This window comes from Lepidothrix coronata, unplaced genomic scaffold (assembly GCF_001604755.1).
Source record: "Lepidothrix coronata isolate B3197 unplaced genomic scaffold, Lepidothrix_coronata-1.0 Scaffold5, whole genome shotgun sequence".
NCBI classification, from domain to species: domain Eukaryota; kingdom Metazoa; phylum Chordata; class Aves; order Passeriformes; family Pipridae; genus Lepidothrix; species Lepidothrix coronata.
In genome coordinates, this window is record NW_016690185.1 from 1,834,043 (window position 1) to 1,849,638 (window position 15,596).

General features: G+C 36.0%; 1 protein-coding gene across 6 annotated transcripts in view; it reads right to left on the reverse strand.

The window, feature by feature from the left end:
* WASF1 (WAS protein family member 1) overlaps window positions 1-15,596 on the reverse strand; it is an 86,070-nt gene that overhangs the window by 7,755 nt on the left and 62,719 nt on the right. For all 6 annotated transcript variants that reach the window (XM_017827082.1, XM_017827098.1, XM_017827106.1 and 3 more), the window contains exons 3-4: window positions 10,759-10,893; window positions 695-848 (exon numbers count right to left, since the gene is read on the reverse strand). In XM_017827082.1, the coding sequence (XP_017682571.1) occupies window positions 695-848; window positions 10,759-10,893 (289 nt within the window). The remainder of the gene's footprint in view (window positions 1-694; window positions 849-10,758; window positions 10,894-15,596) is intronic.

Below are 15,596 nucleotides of genomic sequence, written 5' to 3' on the forward strand. Positions count from 1 at the left end.
GAGATGATCATTGACCTCCTGTGCCATCAGTCTTTACTGTCTTTCCTGGCATCCAAGGTCCTAATTTTAGAAAGGTAACTTGAATGCAAGCTGTAGACAAATAAAGAGTATCATAAATCAGAAAACTCCCGCTCCAATGACTCAAATCTTTCTCTTAAAATATTGAGCAAAATTGTGTGGCTGCTTGTGTTCAGCTACTGATTCAAACTAACTCTGGGACAGTGAACAACATTCACAGCATCACAGAATATTCTGAGTTGGAAGAGACCCACAAGGATCATCAAGTCCTACTCTTAAGTGAATGGCCAAAAAGGGATCAAACTCACAACCTTGGTGTTATTAGCACCAGGCTCTAATCAACTGATTTCCATTAAAGACCTTTCTTTCTACATATTTAACTGTTTATTTTCTTCACTTCTCATCCAAGAACATTACACAGTTTACTAAATACAGGGAATAAAAATGGCTTTTTCTTAACATTGTTACACTGCATTAAAATTTTAGTAAAATGGAGTAAAGTTTTAATGCTTATAATGTCTTCTGCTGCCTTCATTCTTCCAGCAGCTTCACAATTTTCTAGTCTGGCTCCTTAAATATTCAAGTGCTACTCAACATGAGCAAGGTGCGTGGATATAGCCACTCTATTACATAAAATAAGCCAGAAATTGGTTTTGATTAATTTTATTTTACCAACCTGTAAGGGGTGAGAATGTTAAGTGGAGGAGGCTGTTCACAAATATCATAAGTTTCTTGCAAAGGAATGGGCAGAGTTTTGCGGTCAAACAGCTGTTGATCTTGAATTGTGGAACTCCGGAAAGCTTTTCTCATTGTAATGTCCTGCAGTGACACTGAAAAGGGATATTGCCATTTTAAAAAAAACACCCAAATATATTTGATTTGGATTAATCTGGAATTGCTTAATGTTGGTTAAAAAATAAATATTAAGCATTACTACTTACATCTTAGGCATTTTACAGCAAATATAAATTCATCTAGCACTACTACCATGGCAAGGTACTGTCAGACTACGTGAAAAACATGTTTGTAATGTTCTACCACATTATCCTCTATTTGGCTTCACAGGACATTTTTCTCACCTGGATAGATATCAGAACTCTGTCTCTCCTAAGTAGTTCAACAAATTGCTTACTGTAGCTATAAGATACCATTTGATAGTTCAGATACCTAATAACATTTACCAACTCCATTTCACAATCTTTTTTGTACTAAAAACTACTCTCTCTCTCTCTCAGTATGGATTTTATCTTTATGCCATCAGCAAGCCAAACTTTGCATTCCTTGCATGTATGCAGCAGTTCCACTAAAGGCCCACTGAAATGCCAAACCACTTATGCTAGTGAGATCAATGAGTTTTAATGGGAGGTGATTCTATGTTCCAACACATGAAACTAGTCAAATGATGTTTTTTAATCTGTTTAACTGAGAAGACTTCTCTGTTTAATTCAGGCAAACCACTGACTTTTTTAACACATTAGTTAGGAATAATCAATTATCTTTATGTAAGACTCAAAGGAAAACAACACATGAACACAACAGATTAAACAGTGATTTCAAATATTTTACCTACTCCTGTTAAACCCCACATATCTTTTTCTATTTCAAAACCATTAAAATTTAGATAAAGATTAATGGAAAAGTGACCACAACTGATAAGCTTTGCACTTTTAATTCTGGAAACAGTATACCTATTTAGTCTCATATTTCTTTCCCTCCCTGATCTTCGGTTACTACATCTCTGAAGTCCAAGTGTGTCTCAAAGCTAACTTTGCAGCCAGCATTAGACTTCCATTAGATAAAGCAGCAGATCTTTCCACTGGTTTGGGTTCTGTTTTTTTACTGAAAACAGTTTTAAGACATACTAGCAAAGAGAGTATTTTCAGCACATGCATTTTATCTATAAATAATTATGTTTATTTCATAGAAACAGGTTGATAGTAGTGTCCCTTTACGCAAGATGAGAAGACATCCTTTCCCCCACCCCCTCCATATCACTAGGGTCTTTGGCAACAATTTTTTGAAAATATTTGTTTAAGTTGAAAACTGCATTTTTACTCTGGTTCCTCTAACACACAGAAGTGTACACATACATATGTACACACACACACACAGAGACCTGGATTTCTGTTCTATGATCAAAAAGGGGCAGAAGGCAGGACTTTTTTCTGAAGGGCTTGCAATTCTGCAATGTTCTGTCTTCTTACCTAAGCATACTGACAGCATCCATTGTGAGGCTAAAGACAGGACTTATCTGATTCTCAGCTTGGCTTTTGAAGTTTATTACAGTTGGCAAGGTTGTGTATTCCTGGAGAAGTTTTCTCCTTTTTACCCTTAGGTTCTAATTCATCACAGTGTCTTTTATTCTTTTTAATACCTTTAATTAGCTGCTCAGAAGTCTTTTTAAGAGCATGAAAGAAGTATTATAATGTATGAATGTCAGCTAGGCATCTCAATTTCTGTAGGTATTTTTGCATTCATAAATAACCCTATATATTTTGTACCTGTCATGAATTACAAGTTGTTATTTGCTGGCAAAATTTCACAGTTAGAAGAACTGTGGTTTACCTCATTTAAAACTTAAGTCTTAGATTCTTTTATACTTCAGCTACTTTTCCTTTGGGTTATTTGTTATACAAATCACACCAAATGTACTTGTTCAGAGGTGCTTGGCAATCCTGCAAGTTTTTTAACTGTCACTTATTGGAGACTTTTCCAACAAAAGCTAAAACTTAGTATACTTTCCTCTGAACCTGTGCGCATTCTGAAGACAATGAAGTAAATTAATTTATTCCAATAAATAAATAAATACAGTTTTTCGGTTTAATATTAAAATGCTCACAGAGCACACTGTTCTCTAAACTATTAGCACTTCTTAATCTCTTCAATGAGCAAATTACAGCCAGTTTAGTTCATAATTTCCATTTTCTTGCTTAAAACTCCACTTTTTGTAAACATGTACAAGGGGTAACACGCCTGAGGATAATCAATCATAACAACAATAAGCATAATTACTTTCTAAACCTAATATACACAGTAAAGGTCTTCACAGAAAACATACACTGTAGAATTTCAAGCCGCATTTCCTGTGCTGATATCCAGTAACAGGCATTCCCTAAAAAGCATACCATTATTCCAAACGATTGACTACCTCAGGACAGCGTTACTCAGGAAATGAAAGGATGTGGCACACAAAACAACTGAGAATCACGACACAGATACAACCTGGCTACATGTAGGGATCAGGTAAATCCCACATCGCAAGCACAGCATAATCCTGGGCTGTGCACGGTTTGGCTCACAAAGCCGCTTGTTTAGTTTGCCAGCTGGCTAAGAGACAGACACCCTCCTGGCTCACCACCTCAGTGCAGGAATACGTGAAAACCTGGCTGGTCATCCAGCCATTCAGCTTTGGCTGATTGACAAACTGGCACAGCAAGAGGACGGGTCAGACAAATTGGATGTGTTTATGAATTCAGGTGTGAGAAGAGACAAGTGGCTGAAGGAGGAGATGGAAAAGCCGCAGGCATTTTACTTGATGCTGTTAAATTTAAGCTTCCAGTTGCTTAATTCCTAACTAGCACCAAAATCTTTGTATACGCCAACATCCTAAATTTTGTATGAATATATCTGTCTGAAGTCCATCTGCTACACCACTTGTGTTTACTGAATGAATAAAAAATGGGGTCTTAAATAATTTCCTTAAATGCTGAGATATTCACAATTTAATTTAAACATTCATTCAACAATCTAAACAAATGCCTGTTTATTTTTATTGTGTCTGTTGTTTTGATATGAAAAGACATATCAGCCAGTCTAACCTTCTGTATACAACAATATTTTCCACTTAAGTTACAATTATCTGTCAGAAAGCTAAATTGCCAATCGTTTGTACATTTGGTTTTAAAAAAGAGATGTCAGTCCATTTTTACTTGTAATCAACAACAAACTCTAATGCGATACAATAACACATCTGTAATCAATATACTAAATAACATTTTACCTTTAGGTAAGCCTCTCATTAAACTGCAATCCCCAATTTGTAGTAAAAGTCAAGTATGGAGCACATCAGCATACTGACAGAAAGTTGCTACTTTTAACCTTTCAAATATATTAAATACTACATTTTACCTCATCAGAAGAAAAAAAGTTACTAGACTTTTTTTTTTATTCATTTACACTCACTCAAATATGTAATTTATGATTAGGTTCTAGGGCAAAAAATACTGGTAAATAAAGGTGAAGGTGGCAAACAAATAAATAACATTCCTTTTAAAAGCTCACTCTCTTAATGCTTTCTGTAGAATTTGATCTTGACATCTTTCAAGACCATGAACTTACAGCTGTGACTCCTTGCAGAACTAAATAACTAGGGGAAATTATATACAAATCAATGGACTCAGTTGCCCACAATTCTCTTTCTCTTTTCAAAATCTTACCCAGCAATTTGAAAAGTGCAGGGAGGAAAGAACAACACTATTGAATGAATATCTTATGAGTAAGTTTCCAATTAAAGATAATTAATTGGGAGGAGGTAGTGCTGTTGAAAATTCTCTTAAGCTAAAGACTTGTTGATTCAGTTCCCAAAGACACTGCAATCTTAAATCTTATTTTTACTTTATTTTTTTCATCTTTTTAATTATTATCCACTTCAACAACGATTAGAATTGCACACATATTAGGTTTCTCTGCCATTAGAGTACTTCTTACTGGTCACTGCAGGTTTAATAGCTGCTGAGAGAGACTACTTCTGTAGATCACACAATATTCTCCTTTGGGCTTGTCCTCCACATATGAAATAGAAATTTTCTGAAATACTGTTTTAAAAATTTCTGAAACAGCTCAAGCTCTTTTTGGAGAGAATGTACGTAGCTTAACTACTACAGGTAAACAAAAAGCAGATGTAAATATTAGTGCAATCATTTTAAGAGGACTTAGAAGCTGCTTTAAGTGCAGCATGTAGAACCATGGAGCCCCATGCAGCCTGTTAAGAAGATGTGAATCAACCAGCAGCATCAAGCGCTGAATCTGCTGTCTCAACAAAACCACCACATTGTTTAACAAATGACATTTTGTCCAGATCTCTCTTTTTATAAACAAAATATGCAATATCATGCCCTTATGATGGATTATTAAGCCTTGAACATTCTAATTTAAAACTGAACTACTAAATAACCCATGAATTTAATTAAGGGCCTAAGAAAATTAGAAAAGGAGCATGGAGAGCAATTGGGGCTCAGCCCACCGGCATAGATTCTTGAGAGGGAGATACACCCAAATCCAACCTTTTTTGAGTGGACATGCACAAGGAAAAGTGATCTACTGTGCAAGTTAATTTAAGAGTCTTTTTCTTTATTTGCCTTTGGGGGTAGAAATTCTAATGAATGAATTGACAATGGTGTTATTCTCCACTTAACATATTACAAGTGGAGATCATGACCAAATTTTCATGTGCTTCTTGTCCTTAACTTTGATTACATTTATACTCAAGTCACCAAGTTCCTCTAGCTTCAAGGCTAGAGACAGCAATCTGCCCCTTAAACTGGGATTTACTACCTTTACCTTATAAGTCACACAATGGGCTGAGTGTCCTGATTTTAAAGTTGAACGAGTCTCCCATTTTCATAGTATCCAAAAGCATACAGACCACAAGGAGCTGTCAGGCTGTTTAGGTTTCTATCCAACAAATGCCATCTTTTTTGCTATAGCAAAATGTAAAATCTCTCTTTAGCATTAGTTCAGCTAAACTTCTGAACTACTACCAGTTTAATAGAATTATAGAATTTATATATATCAGAATTTTATATTTATAGAATTCTAAACATTTATAGAATGTCTAGAAAAAAAAACAAGCATGTCCTCTAAGCCAGAAGCCTACTGAAAAACAATTCACAACACCGATTCCTCCCCTGAAGTATGCCAGGCTGCTCTCCCATAGCACTTCTGCCATTAAGTTGCTTGTAACAGATATGCTACTAAAAAATCAAAAATTTGATACACTGCCTTTGAGATTAAAATACTGTGGTTTGAGATTTAAATAGAATTAGGTGGCTTATATTTAAAGGGCCACTAAATTGATACCAAAATATTCTGATAAACTCTGAGTTTATGAATTTTGCTTCTGCCCTGATAGTATTTATTTCTGAGTGATACACAACTATTTTCCAATACTTCAATGCACTATACATCAGAGCTGTACTGTGTATCAGCATTTCAAAAAAGAACCACATAAATGCTAAAATGCATATTCTTTTAAAAACTGCCAGATTTCTACAGCTGACATTATTTACTTTTAGCAGTGCTTCACACTTAAAGATGTAAATAAATTTACAACGTGATCATTTAAGAAAAATCTATTATTTTACTTGTAAAATTTGCATATATATGGAAAGAGTTAGTAATGTTATTTATAAAGTAAATACTGAAATTAGAGGCCTTGGAAACAGCATATGGGCCTACATTCCAAGTCCAAAGTCCCCTACTCAGCGCTGAGGGTCAAACCTTCTGACAGATAAAACCTCCATTCTGAATCGATGGTCTGAACACTTTCAGACTCTTTTCAGTATCAACCGTGTAGTCCAAGACACAGCTATTCGGTCCATCACACAACAACCGGTGAAGTATGAATTGGATACTGCCCCCACTTTAGGAGAAACCCTTAAGGCCATACAGCAGGTGAAAACTGGCAAGGCAGTTGAGGTTGATGGAATTCCACCTTAAGTCTGGAAACATGGGGGCCTTGCGCTCCATGCCAAATTTCACGAGTTTGTGGTACGCTGTTGGGAACTGGGTGAATTACCATCAGACCTTCGTGATGCAGTCATCATCACTTTGTATAAGAAAGGAGTTAAATCAGACTGTTCAAATTACCATGGTATTGCTGAGAACGCAGCTACGTTGGGCAGGACACATCTCAAGGATGAAGGACCACCGCCTCCCTAAGATCTTGCTTTATGGTGAACTTGCCACCGGCTGCCGCAAGAGAGGAGCCCCGAAGAGAAGATACAAGGACTCCCTGAAACAACATCTCAGCCTTGGCCATATTGATCAACATAACTGGTCTACTCTGGCCTCCAATTGGGAGGCCTGGAGACACACCATCTATAACGCTGCTGCTTCCTTTGAGAACACACGCAGGATCACTCTCGAGGAGAAAAGACAACGCAGAAAGAATCGTGCCTTGCAGAATTTACCACCTAAGGAGTCTTCCTGCTGTGCCTTTTGCAACCGGACGTGCCTGTCTCCTATTGGCCTTTTTAGCCACCAACGCGCTTGTAACAAACATGGGTAGAGCCCTTCCCAAATCTTCGTTTGCGAAGCCTAGCCATGATGACTGAAATTAAAAATGGTTGCAAAGAAACTGTACTCCTAGGATTTATTTCATCATCTATGAGAACATCTTATATTGCAGGGCTACTGAAAATGTCAACCTTAGTTCAGCTTTACAGCAAGAATATGTTCTCTCAGCCTTAAAAAGACCCCAGATATCATTAGTCTTGGATACATACAGACTTGTTTCCTATAAAATTGAAATAAAGTTCAGTTTCCTGAAGGAAAGCAGAGGATTTCTTTTTGTCTGCATGCAAGTTTGGTATCTTCTGAGGGGGAAAAACTCAAATATATGTGAAAAGAATAAAGTATTTTTAAAAATCTATTAAAACATGAAATTAATAATACTGAGGAATCAAGAATTTGAAAACAGTGTAATAATTCAAACCTAACCAAGTTCATAACAATTCTTCTATGATAGAGAGATTGTGCACCAGGAGTTAGGTCCTTCAAGATAAAATCATAACCTTGGTTTTATTCTTTCAGAGAGATACTGTAATAATTCAAAATGAGAAAACAAACAGACTATTCAAACAAATTCAGAGCTTTTTATTGCCCTGACTGTACCAGAAACATTTTGTCAAGTATCTGCACCTCGTTCAGTGAATCTGACTTGGGCTGTTTTTGTTCGTGCCACTTAGCTTTAAATGAATCTTAATTTTTTTCTCTTGTGTAATAGCATGGGCCCAAAGGAACCTATTAAATCTTCTATTACTGCCTGCTGGCAAAGAGCTAGCAGATGAGACTCATTTCACAAGTACAGCCCATTTTACTCAAGCTGTTAGCTGAGCAGAACTACTGAAATTTGCTTCAATTCTTGCATAGAGGGTTAAGAAAGGTAAATCCAAATTTTTCCCCCCTTCATGCATTAGCATCCTCCAGCTATTTTCACCCAGACTAGGACTAAATCAAAACTATCTACGATGACTTTCTAAATTTCAAGCCTGAAACCATACACTGAAGGAAAAAAGTTTCCTGATCCCTAACTTTTAAGGAAATATAATATCGAATTTCCTCTCATCTCCTTTGTCCTCATCTGGTGACTCACTGTGGGCAGATGACTGTGAATAAGGAGCACTGGGTATGGCTCAAGGACTGGATATTCTTAGGTTAATAAAATTAGTCATTTAACAGCTCCTGACACTGAGGATTGCATGTGTTCCTCTAAAGTAGTAGGAGTCACTGCTATTCTATGGTGTGAGAGACAAATCCAGGGGATCAGACACGAGTCACACTTAGCAACTCTGGCCTCGATCGAGTTAGACCTCTTCTTAGCCCTGTTTCTTTAACTGCAGTGTCTGTCCTTTTCTTTAGTTATACAGTTTAGCAAATGCTATAGTATATGCCGTACTCTGAAAATTTATTGATATGGTTCATTTGGGACTACATACTATTTAAAACTAATTCTAGCAATTCTCTTACATCAAATAGTTATGGATATTTAGTACTGAAACCTAAAGCCAAACTTGTCAAAGGCCATTTTCTCAGAATAGTACAATTTTCCATCTTTCCATCCTTAGATGCTTTAACTCCATGGCTTAAAATGGTCTCTCCACTTTCCTGAAATGTGAAAGGTTAACATAGTAGATGTACCACATCAACACATATTCCACCCTGATTTAAACAAAAAACTAGGCTGTCAAGAGTAAATGCAAAAATGACAGTAACGCTGGGCTTTTACAGTTCTTACAGGATTACAATTGCTGACAATTTGTTATGGTACACTGAAAGGAATTTTTGTCATTATCCAACCATAGTAAACATGGTATTTTATTAGTGTCCTGGTTTTGTCTGGGATATAGTTAATTTCTTCTTATCTGATATAGTGCTGTGTTTTGAACTTAGGATGAGAATAAGATAACACTAATATTTTAGTTGTTGTTGAGCAGTGGTCAAGGACTCTTCAGCTTCTCACCTCACTCTACCACCATGCAGGCTGGGGGGGGTGGTGCACAAGAAGCTGGGAGGAGACATAGCTGGGACAGCTGACCCAAACTGGCCAAAGGGACGTCCCATACCATGTGGCATCATGCTTAGCACATACACTAGAGGGAAAGCTGGCCGGAGGCTGCTGCTCAGGAACTAGCTGGGCATTTGTCAGTGGGTGGTGAGCAATTGCATTGAGTATCAATTGTTTTGTATATTCTAATTCTATTATCATTATTTTCCCTTCCTTGTCTGTCCTAATAAACTGTCTTTATCTCAACCCATGAATTTTACTTTCTTTCCCCCCAGTTTTGTCCCTCCTGCCACTGCAGGGCAGGGGTGAGCAAGTGGCTGTGTGGTGTTTAACTGCCTGCTGGGTTAAACCACAACAATTGGAAAAAGAGATGTATATGTATGATTTATGCTTGTCAAGAGACTTGGAAAATCCCATTAATGTAAGAATTCCCCCAGGCAAGTCACGATTTCGTGGAAAATCTGCTACTAGCTGTGAACAACTGTCTTCCAAAACCTGTTCTAAAATTAATGTCACGCAAAATACGGAACCAAAACTTCTCTTAGCTTAATTTTGCTACTAGTGAAATTTCAACATCTATAACTAAAGACAGCTGAAGACCATGCCCCTGGTTTGACACTTCATTTTTCCTGTCAATACACAATTATCATACCTAGACATCCAGAACTGAAACAGCTTTCTATACTTTAAAATTGGATCCCACAAGCAATCTGAAGTTATTTTTCATTATAGGATGTTTCTCTACTTTCAAGTTCTTAACCACATAGTTTAGAACACCCTAAACTCTTTGGGATGACAAGACTTTTCATAGTTCCATCTGCAATCAACAAATATCCATGAAGGCAAAAAAGCTTCATGGCATTTACAAATTAGGTGGTCAATGTTCCTATAGTCATCACAAAGCCGAGGCATCCTTTAAATTCCATAAAAATTTGATCTTACAGGCATGAGCTATACACTAATAAGCCATTTAGGAAGAATCCAAGAGGTTATATAGCATCAATAAATGAAGCTATACAATTATAATCATACAGAAAGTAAGATGGTACCAGTTAAATGCAAAAACCCTACTTGGACAAAGGTTTACATCCCACGGGAATTAGTAGGAAGGTTAAAAAAAAGAGTAAAGACTTATCTCCAAGCATTCACATAGTATTACTTAATATTCTTAACACTAATACATAACACTACTGAAGTGACACATTCTCCTGTAGCTGTTTTCATGTAAATTCATTGGTTATGGCATCATTCAGTAACCATGAAAATGCTGAGCTCAGAAAGCTGCTCAAGGCTATAAAACAAACCTGTAGCAGAAATAGAAATGGACCTCTTTCTTGTGATGCTTTGCTCTGTGTTCTTATAACCATGATTTAAACTATTAAACTATTATTATTTCCATTTCACGTATCAGTGGTGTCTGAGTGACAAAATAAGAAGTGCAGGAGTTAACTTACATTCCTCTTCCTTTGGATCGAGTTGTGTAACACTGACAGATAAGCGATCTACACGCTCCTGTAAGGAGTTGACTCTAAATGAGAAACTGTGTGCTTCATTGAAAAGTTCACCAAATATATCTTCAGCATATTTACCTGAAACACAGGAAAAAAAAGAAAAATTCAAGCGCTCGAAGAGACAGCCAAATGAGTTTGCCTTCAAAAAGATTTCTAACTATTTTAATTAAGTAATTCTAAGAGGCATGAGTATCACTTGTAACAACCTGTACTTACTGAGCCCATTAAGAATGCTTCAGAAAATCAAATGGAAGTTAAATATTTAATTTGCAAGTTATTTATCAGAAATGAAATTATTTAATGCATTACAGGACAGATATTCAGCTACTATAAATTCTTCTAACTATGATGATATGCAAGGAACTAGACTGCTTCGTTTCCTGAATATGTATAAAAGGATAACTTCCATCATCTGGAGGTATCGCTCCTGTATGAGCAACAACTAATCTTTCTAAGTGAAATTTACCTCAACATTTTTCTCAAAATGAAGCATAACTTCCACTCCTGCTGTATGGCAGACTTTACAAAAATGGCAGATGAGATATTTACATCTAGGTGAATTAGAACCAGACTATTCAAAAATACACATTAAAATAATAAATCCTACCTTGAAGGGTCAAAATTCTAGTAAGTGACCAATTTATACTTAAGTAAAAAAAAAAAAATCTCCTTTGTTCACTTCAATTGACATCACATGTTTAGCCCAAAAGAACAAGAAATTCAAGTATTATGAGAAAAGGATCAGTAACGAGTTTCTCTTCTACAGAGTATTTTGTATAGTGCTTCTAATGCTCTCCAGATTCCACTTGAGTAGTTTGCCGATGTCACTGAAAAAACCCCACCAGACTGCCTAGCAAAATTTGTAGCCACACTTCTGAAATACCATGTGATAGCTTTTAAAACTTAGTACTATATTGTGCATACGTAATTTGTGTAGTGTTTGTGCACTTACGTTGGTTTTGGAAATACAAATCTCACAAATTTCTAACAACCTGCTTTGCACTCAAGTTCTGTCTGGTACAAAAGGAAAATACAGCTATGGAAATTTAGCCTTTGGTGAGCTATACATCTGGAAGTATACATAAAAATGAGGACATTTTTATATAAACATATCAAAAGAACAAAAATCAAATCCCTACAGGTACTGTGGAAACTACTTAAAGATACTAAGTAGTAAGCACAAGGCCAGCACATACCATTTACTAAGACTTAGGTAATAGCAATAGAAAACCAGCATGACTATAAACAATGCAATATAAAAGGGGATATCAGAAGAAATGTACAGAAGAAGAAAACAGATGGGATCACAAATTCTGGCATATTAAACATAAATCCCAAAAACTAGTCTGAGGAGCAACTAGCAAATTAACAATAAATATTCCTTTAAAGGCATGAAGAGCAAGAAAGCTGCCAGGGAGTCTGCAGAGCTGACTGGCAATGAAGGTATAATGGAATATAGAGAAGACAAGACCCCTGAAGAAAGCTAATATAACACTTTCCACTGGTGCTCACTGAAAGGAACTGCAGAGACCCTCATGCGAGAACTCACTGGGGGAGGCTCGAAGAAATCGAAGGGCCTATATAAAAATTACAAAAATAAACTAACAAAATGACCAGCAAATATTAGTAACAATTTGCAAATCTTCTTATAAACACTGAAGCACACAACAATGAAGTTCAATTTTTTTTGTGCAACATCTTGAGACCTATGGACCTGTAAGGCTGACATCCAGACAAATTAGTGTAAATCATTACAGAGAACTGAATCAGCAGACATCTGGATGACTTGTTAGAGAAGAGGCAACACTGCTTTTATGAAGTGAAATGTCTGAACTGTTTATAAGGACACAGATAGAGTGCTATGATCTAGTGAGATTTCCAAGAGAGTTTAGAAAGTACTTATTCAAAGCTTTTGGGGAAAATTTAACAGATGGGGCATACAAAAGAAACAACATGCCACAGATAAATAACTCCTCAAAAGGTAGAAAACAGAGGATAGGAGTAAATCATCAGCCTTCACATTTGAGAAAGGTGAGTTTTCTTAAGTTTCTATGCTGGGATCTCTGTTATATAGGGTATCTGTAAATGACCTGAAAAAAATGAGACTAAAGTTTGCCAATGATACAAAGTTATGGAAACGAAACACCCTGAGCATTAGGAAATACACAGAAACCTCAGCTGGTGGAAGAGGCTTCCAGGCTGTAAAGAGCTGAAAGCAGGGAGACTAGTAGGAGTATTGTACGTGCTGTCTTGCTCTCATTCTTGGAGCAACTGCTAATAGCCACAGTGAGAAGCAGATCAAAGGCACAGCCATTCTTAGGACCTTTGTCTTTAAGCACCAGTCCACATTAAAACAGAGATGGAAACTTAGTAAAGTCTTCTCAGCTGGCAACTCACCTAACACAAGACTTCCTAATATAGGTCTTGAAACTCTGTAAAGTTTATGTTCTTTAACCTGTATCTGAAGCAAGAGAAATTATTTAAAAATGTGATCCACTAAGAGCAAGATTCCTAAACTTTTAACACACATATGCAAAAAAGTTAATGTACTTCAGATAATATATTCAGAAATATTAATTTAAACTAGATAGTTCATGTAATATTCAGACATGCAAATTAGAATTAAAATCAAGTGTAAAATTTCATGTATAGAATAAAAAGTAAATTGCAGGGCCTTAAAATCGAGTAACTTTCCTTTTATATGTGTATTTAAGGCTACAGTTTTATCTGTATCATTTCATCAGGCTTACAATTCACCTACCTCATTAACGAGCTCCAATTGCAAATAATCTGTCTCGAAAATCTTTTCATTATGTTGCATACAGCCACAAACATACTGCAAGGAATAATTTGCCCGTGCTTATGAACACTAATCCTCAAATGAGAAATACATTAAAAACAACCTGTCCCGTTTGAAGTGGTATACCAGCCACAATGTCTCTACCTACATGTCTGTTGGTGGTCTCTTTATTTAGCCACAGGTATATTTATCAAATACTTTTTCAAGCAAAGTAACATGTTTGCATTTCATGCAATGTACAACTACCATTCAAAAGAATACTGTATGTGAACGTATACATATATAACATTCATAATCTAGTATTTGTTTATGTTGCTGTCTCTGTATGTATTCTGTATGAATGTATCTTCAATTTTGAAGGGATTACAAAAGATATGAATATGAGTAATAATACTGAAAAAAATGTCAAAAACTCAAATAAGTAAAAAAAAATATGAGAAAAAATACGTTAATAAACAAAGTTGAGCTCATTCCACACAACGGGTAATATGTTAGAAGAGTAAGGAATCAAAATTAATTCCATTATATACAATGAACATTCCAAAGTATTATTAACACTTCAGAAAATTTACCATATTAAGGTGCTACTTGATGAAAACCTCTACTCTTGTTTCATGCAGTACAATAAAGAGAATTACAGTTGACTATGACAATTAAAATAATAACATCTTAGGATCTTGGTCACAGCTGGATACGTACTACCAGACAAGAAAGATCAGTAATCTTGTTTGCCTATTAAATTAAACGACAATGTAGACTTCTGCAACTAAATAATTCAATGTCTGTGGAAAGCTTATTTTACTGTATTTGCAAAACTTGCCTGGCATTTATTTTTATTAACAGAGCATTTTTTTTAAAATTTAAAAAAGAGGATACATTATTATTTAGTTTTAATTAAGGAATTTATTATTCACCTTATTATTGTTTTCACAATTTTTCCTCATGTCTCAAAGGGCTCTGTTCACAATTAAACCTTTAATAAGAAAGGGATACAGGAATGCAGCTCGCTCTGGTGTCAGTCAGTCAGTATCCTTTTTTTCGACAGCCAAGTAAAATGCTTTGGAAGCAATGTGCTGTCCTTCCTTCCCTTGATAACTTGCATGTGTTTTGATGGCTTTTTTTAACAACTATTTTCCTGACTTTTAAAACAGACCTGTGAGCTGAAAACAGAATACTAACTAGTAGCTACTAGCTGAAAATAAAATAAAAATAATACTGCTTACTGCCTTCCTCATTTTTTTAAATTAAACCCACCACAACATGTATCATCCATTCATGTTCATTACCATGGCAATAAATGTACAATGGCTTATAAAATGTGAAAAAAATATAGATCAGTTTTACAGTGCTTCTCTTTCACCATTTATTCCTTTCAATCTGTTTTATCTCCTAATTTTCCCCCACAATTTCTTAAACATTTGTCCAGCAGCACTGGCTTCTGTGCACAGATGAATAATTTCTAACCATTCGACACACTAAAATGAGGGGATACTAAGGTAAAAGAAATGGGGCTTTTTGTCTTGTTCAGGGCGACTGGGTATGTTTCAGATGAACTGAAGTCAACCACAATCACCACATAAGGTTCTGAACCATATTTCAGGCTAATTAAACAAAGCATGACAAAGAGTTGTCTTAAAAGACCTATATTTGTGTTGTACAAGTTCTTAGAACCACACTAACAGGCTGCAGGGTCAGGGCATACGTGAGCAGTGTCCTTGAAACTCCAGTCCTCAACTTCACCTGAACTACAGCATTCTCAATGATGTATCTGTTAGCAAACCTTAAGGAAAGGGCATTTAAATTAATCATTTTGCAACACTAGATCAGTTACCATCAGATTTAGTTACATGCTCTCAGACAAGGAGTAAGATGTGTGGAAGAAGTCACTTCTTTGTCATCCTTTTGCATTGTTAAAGAAAGAGTTCCAAACCCTTCAACATCTCAACCTGAAACAGCATCCCACAGATCAGTTATGGCATCA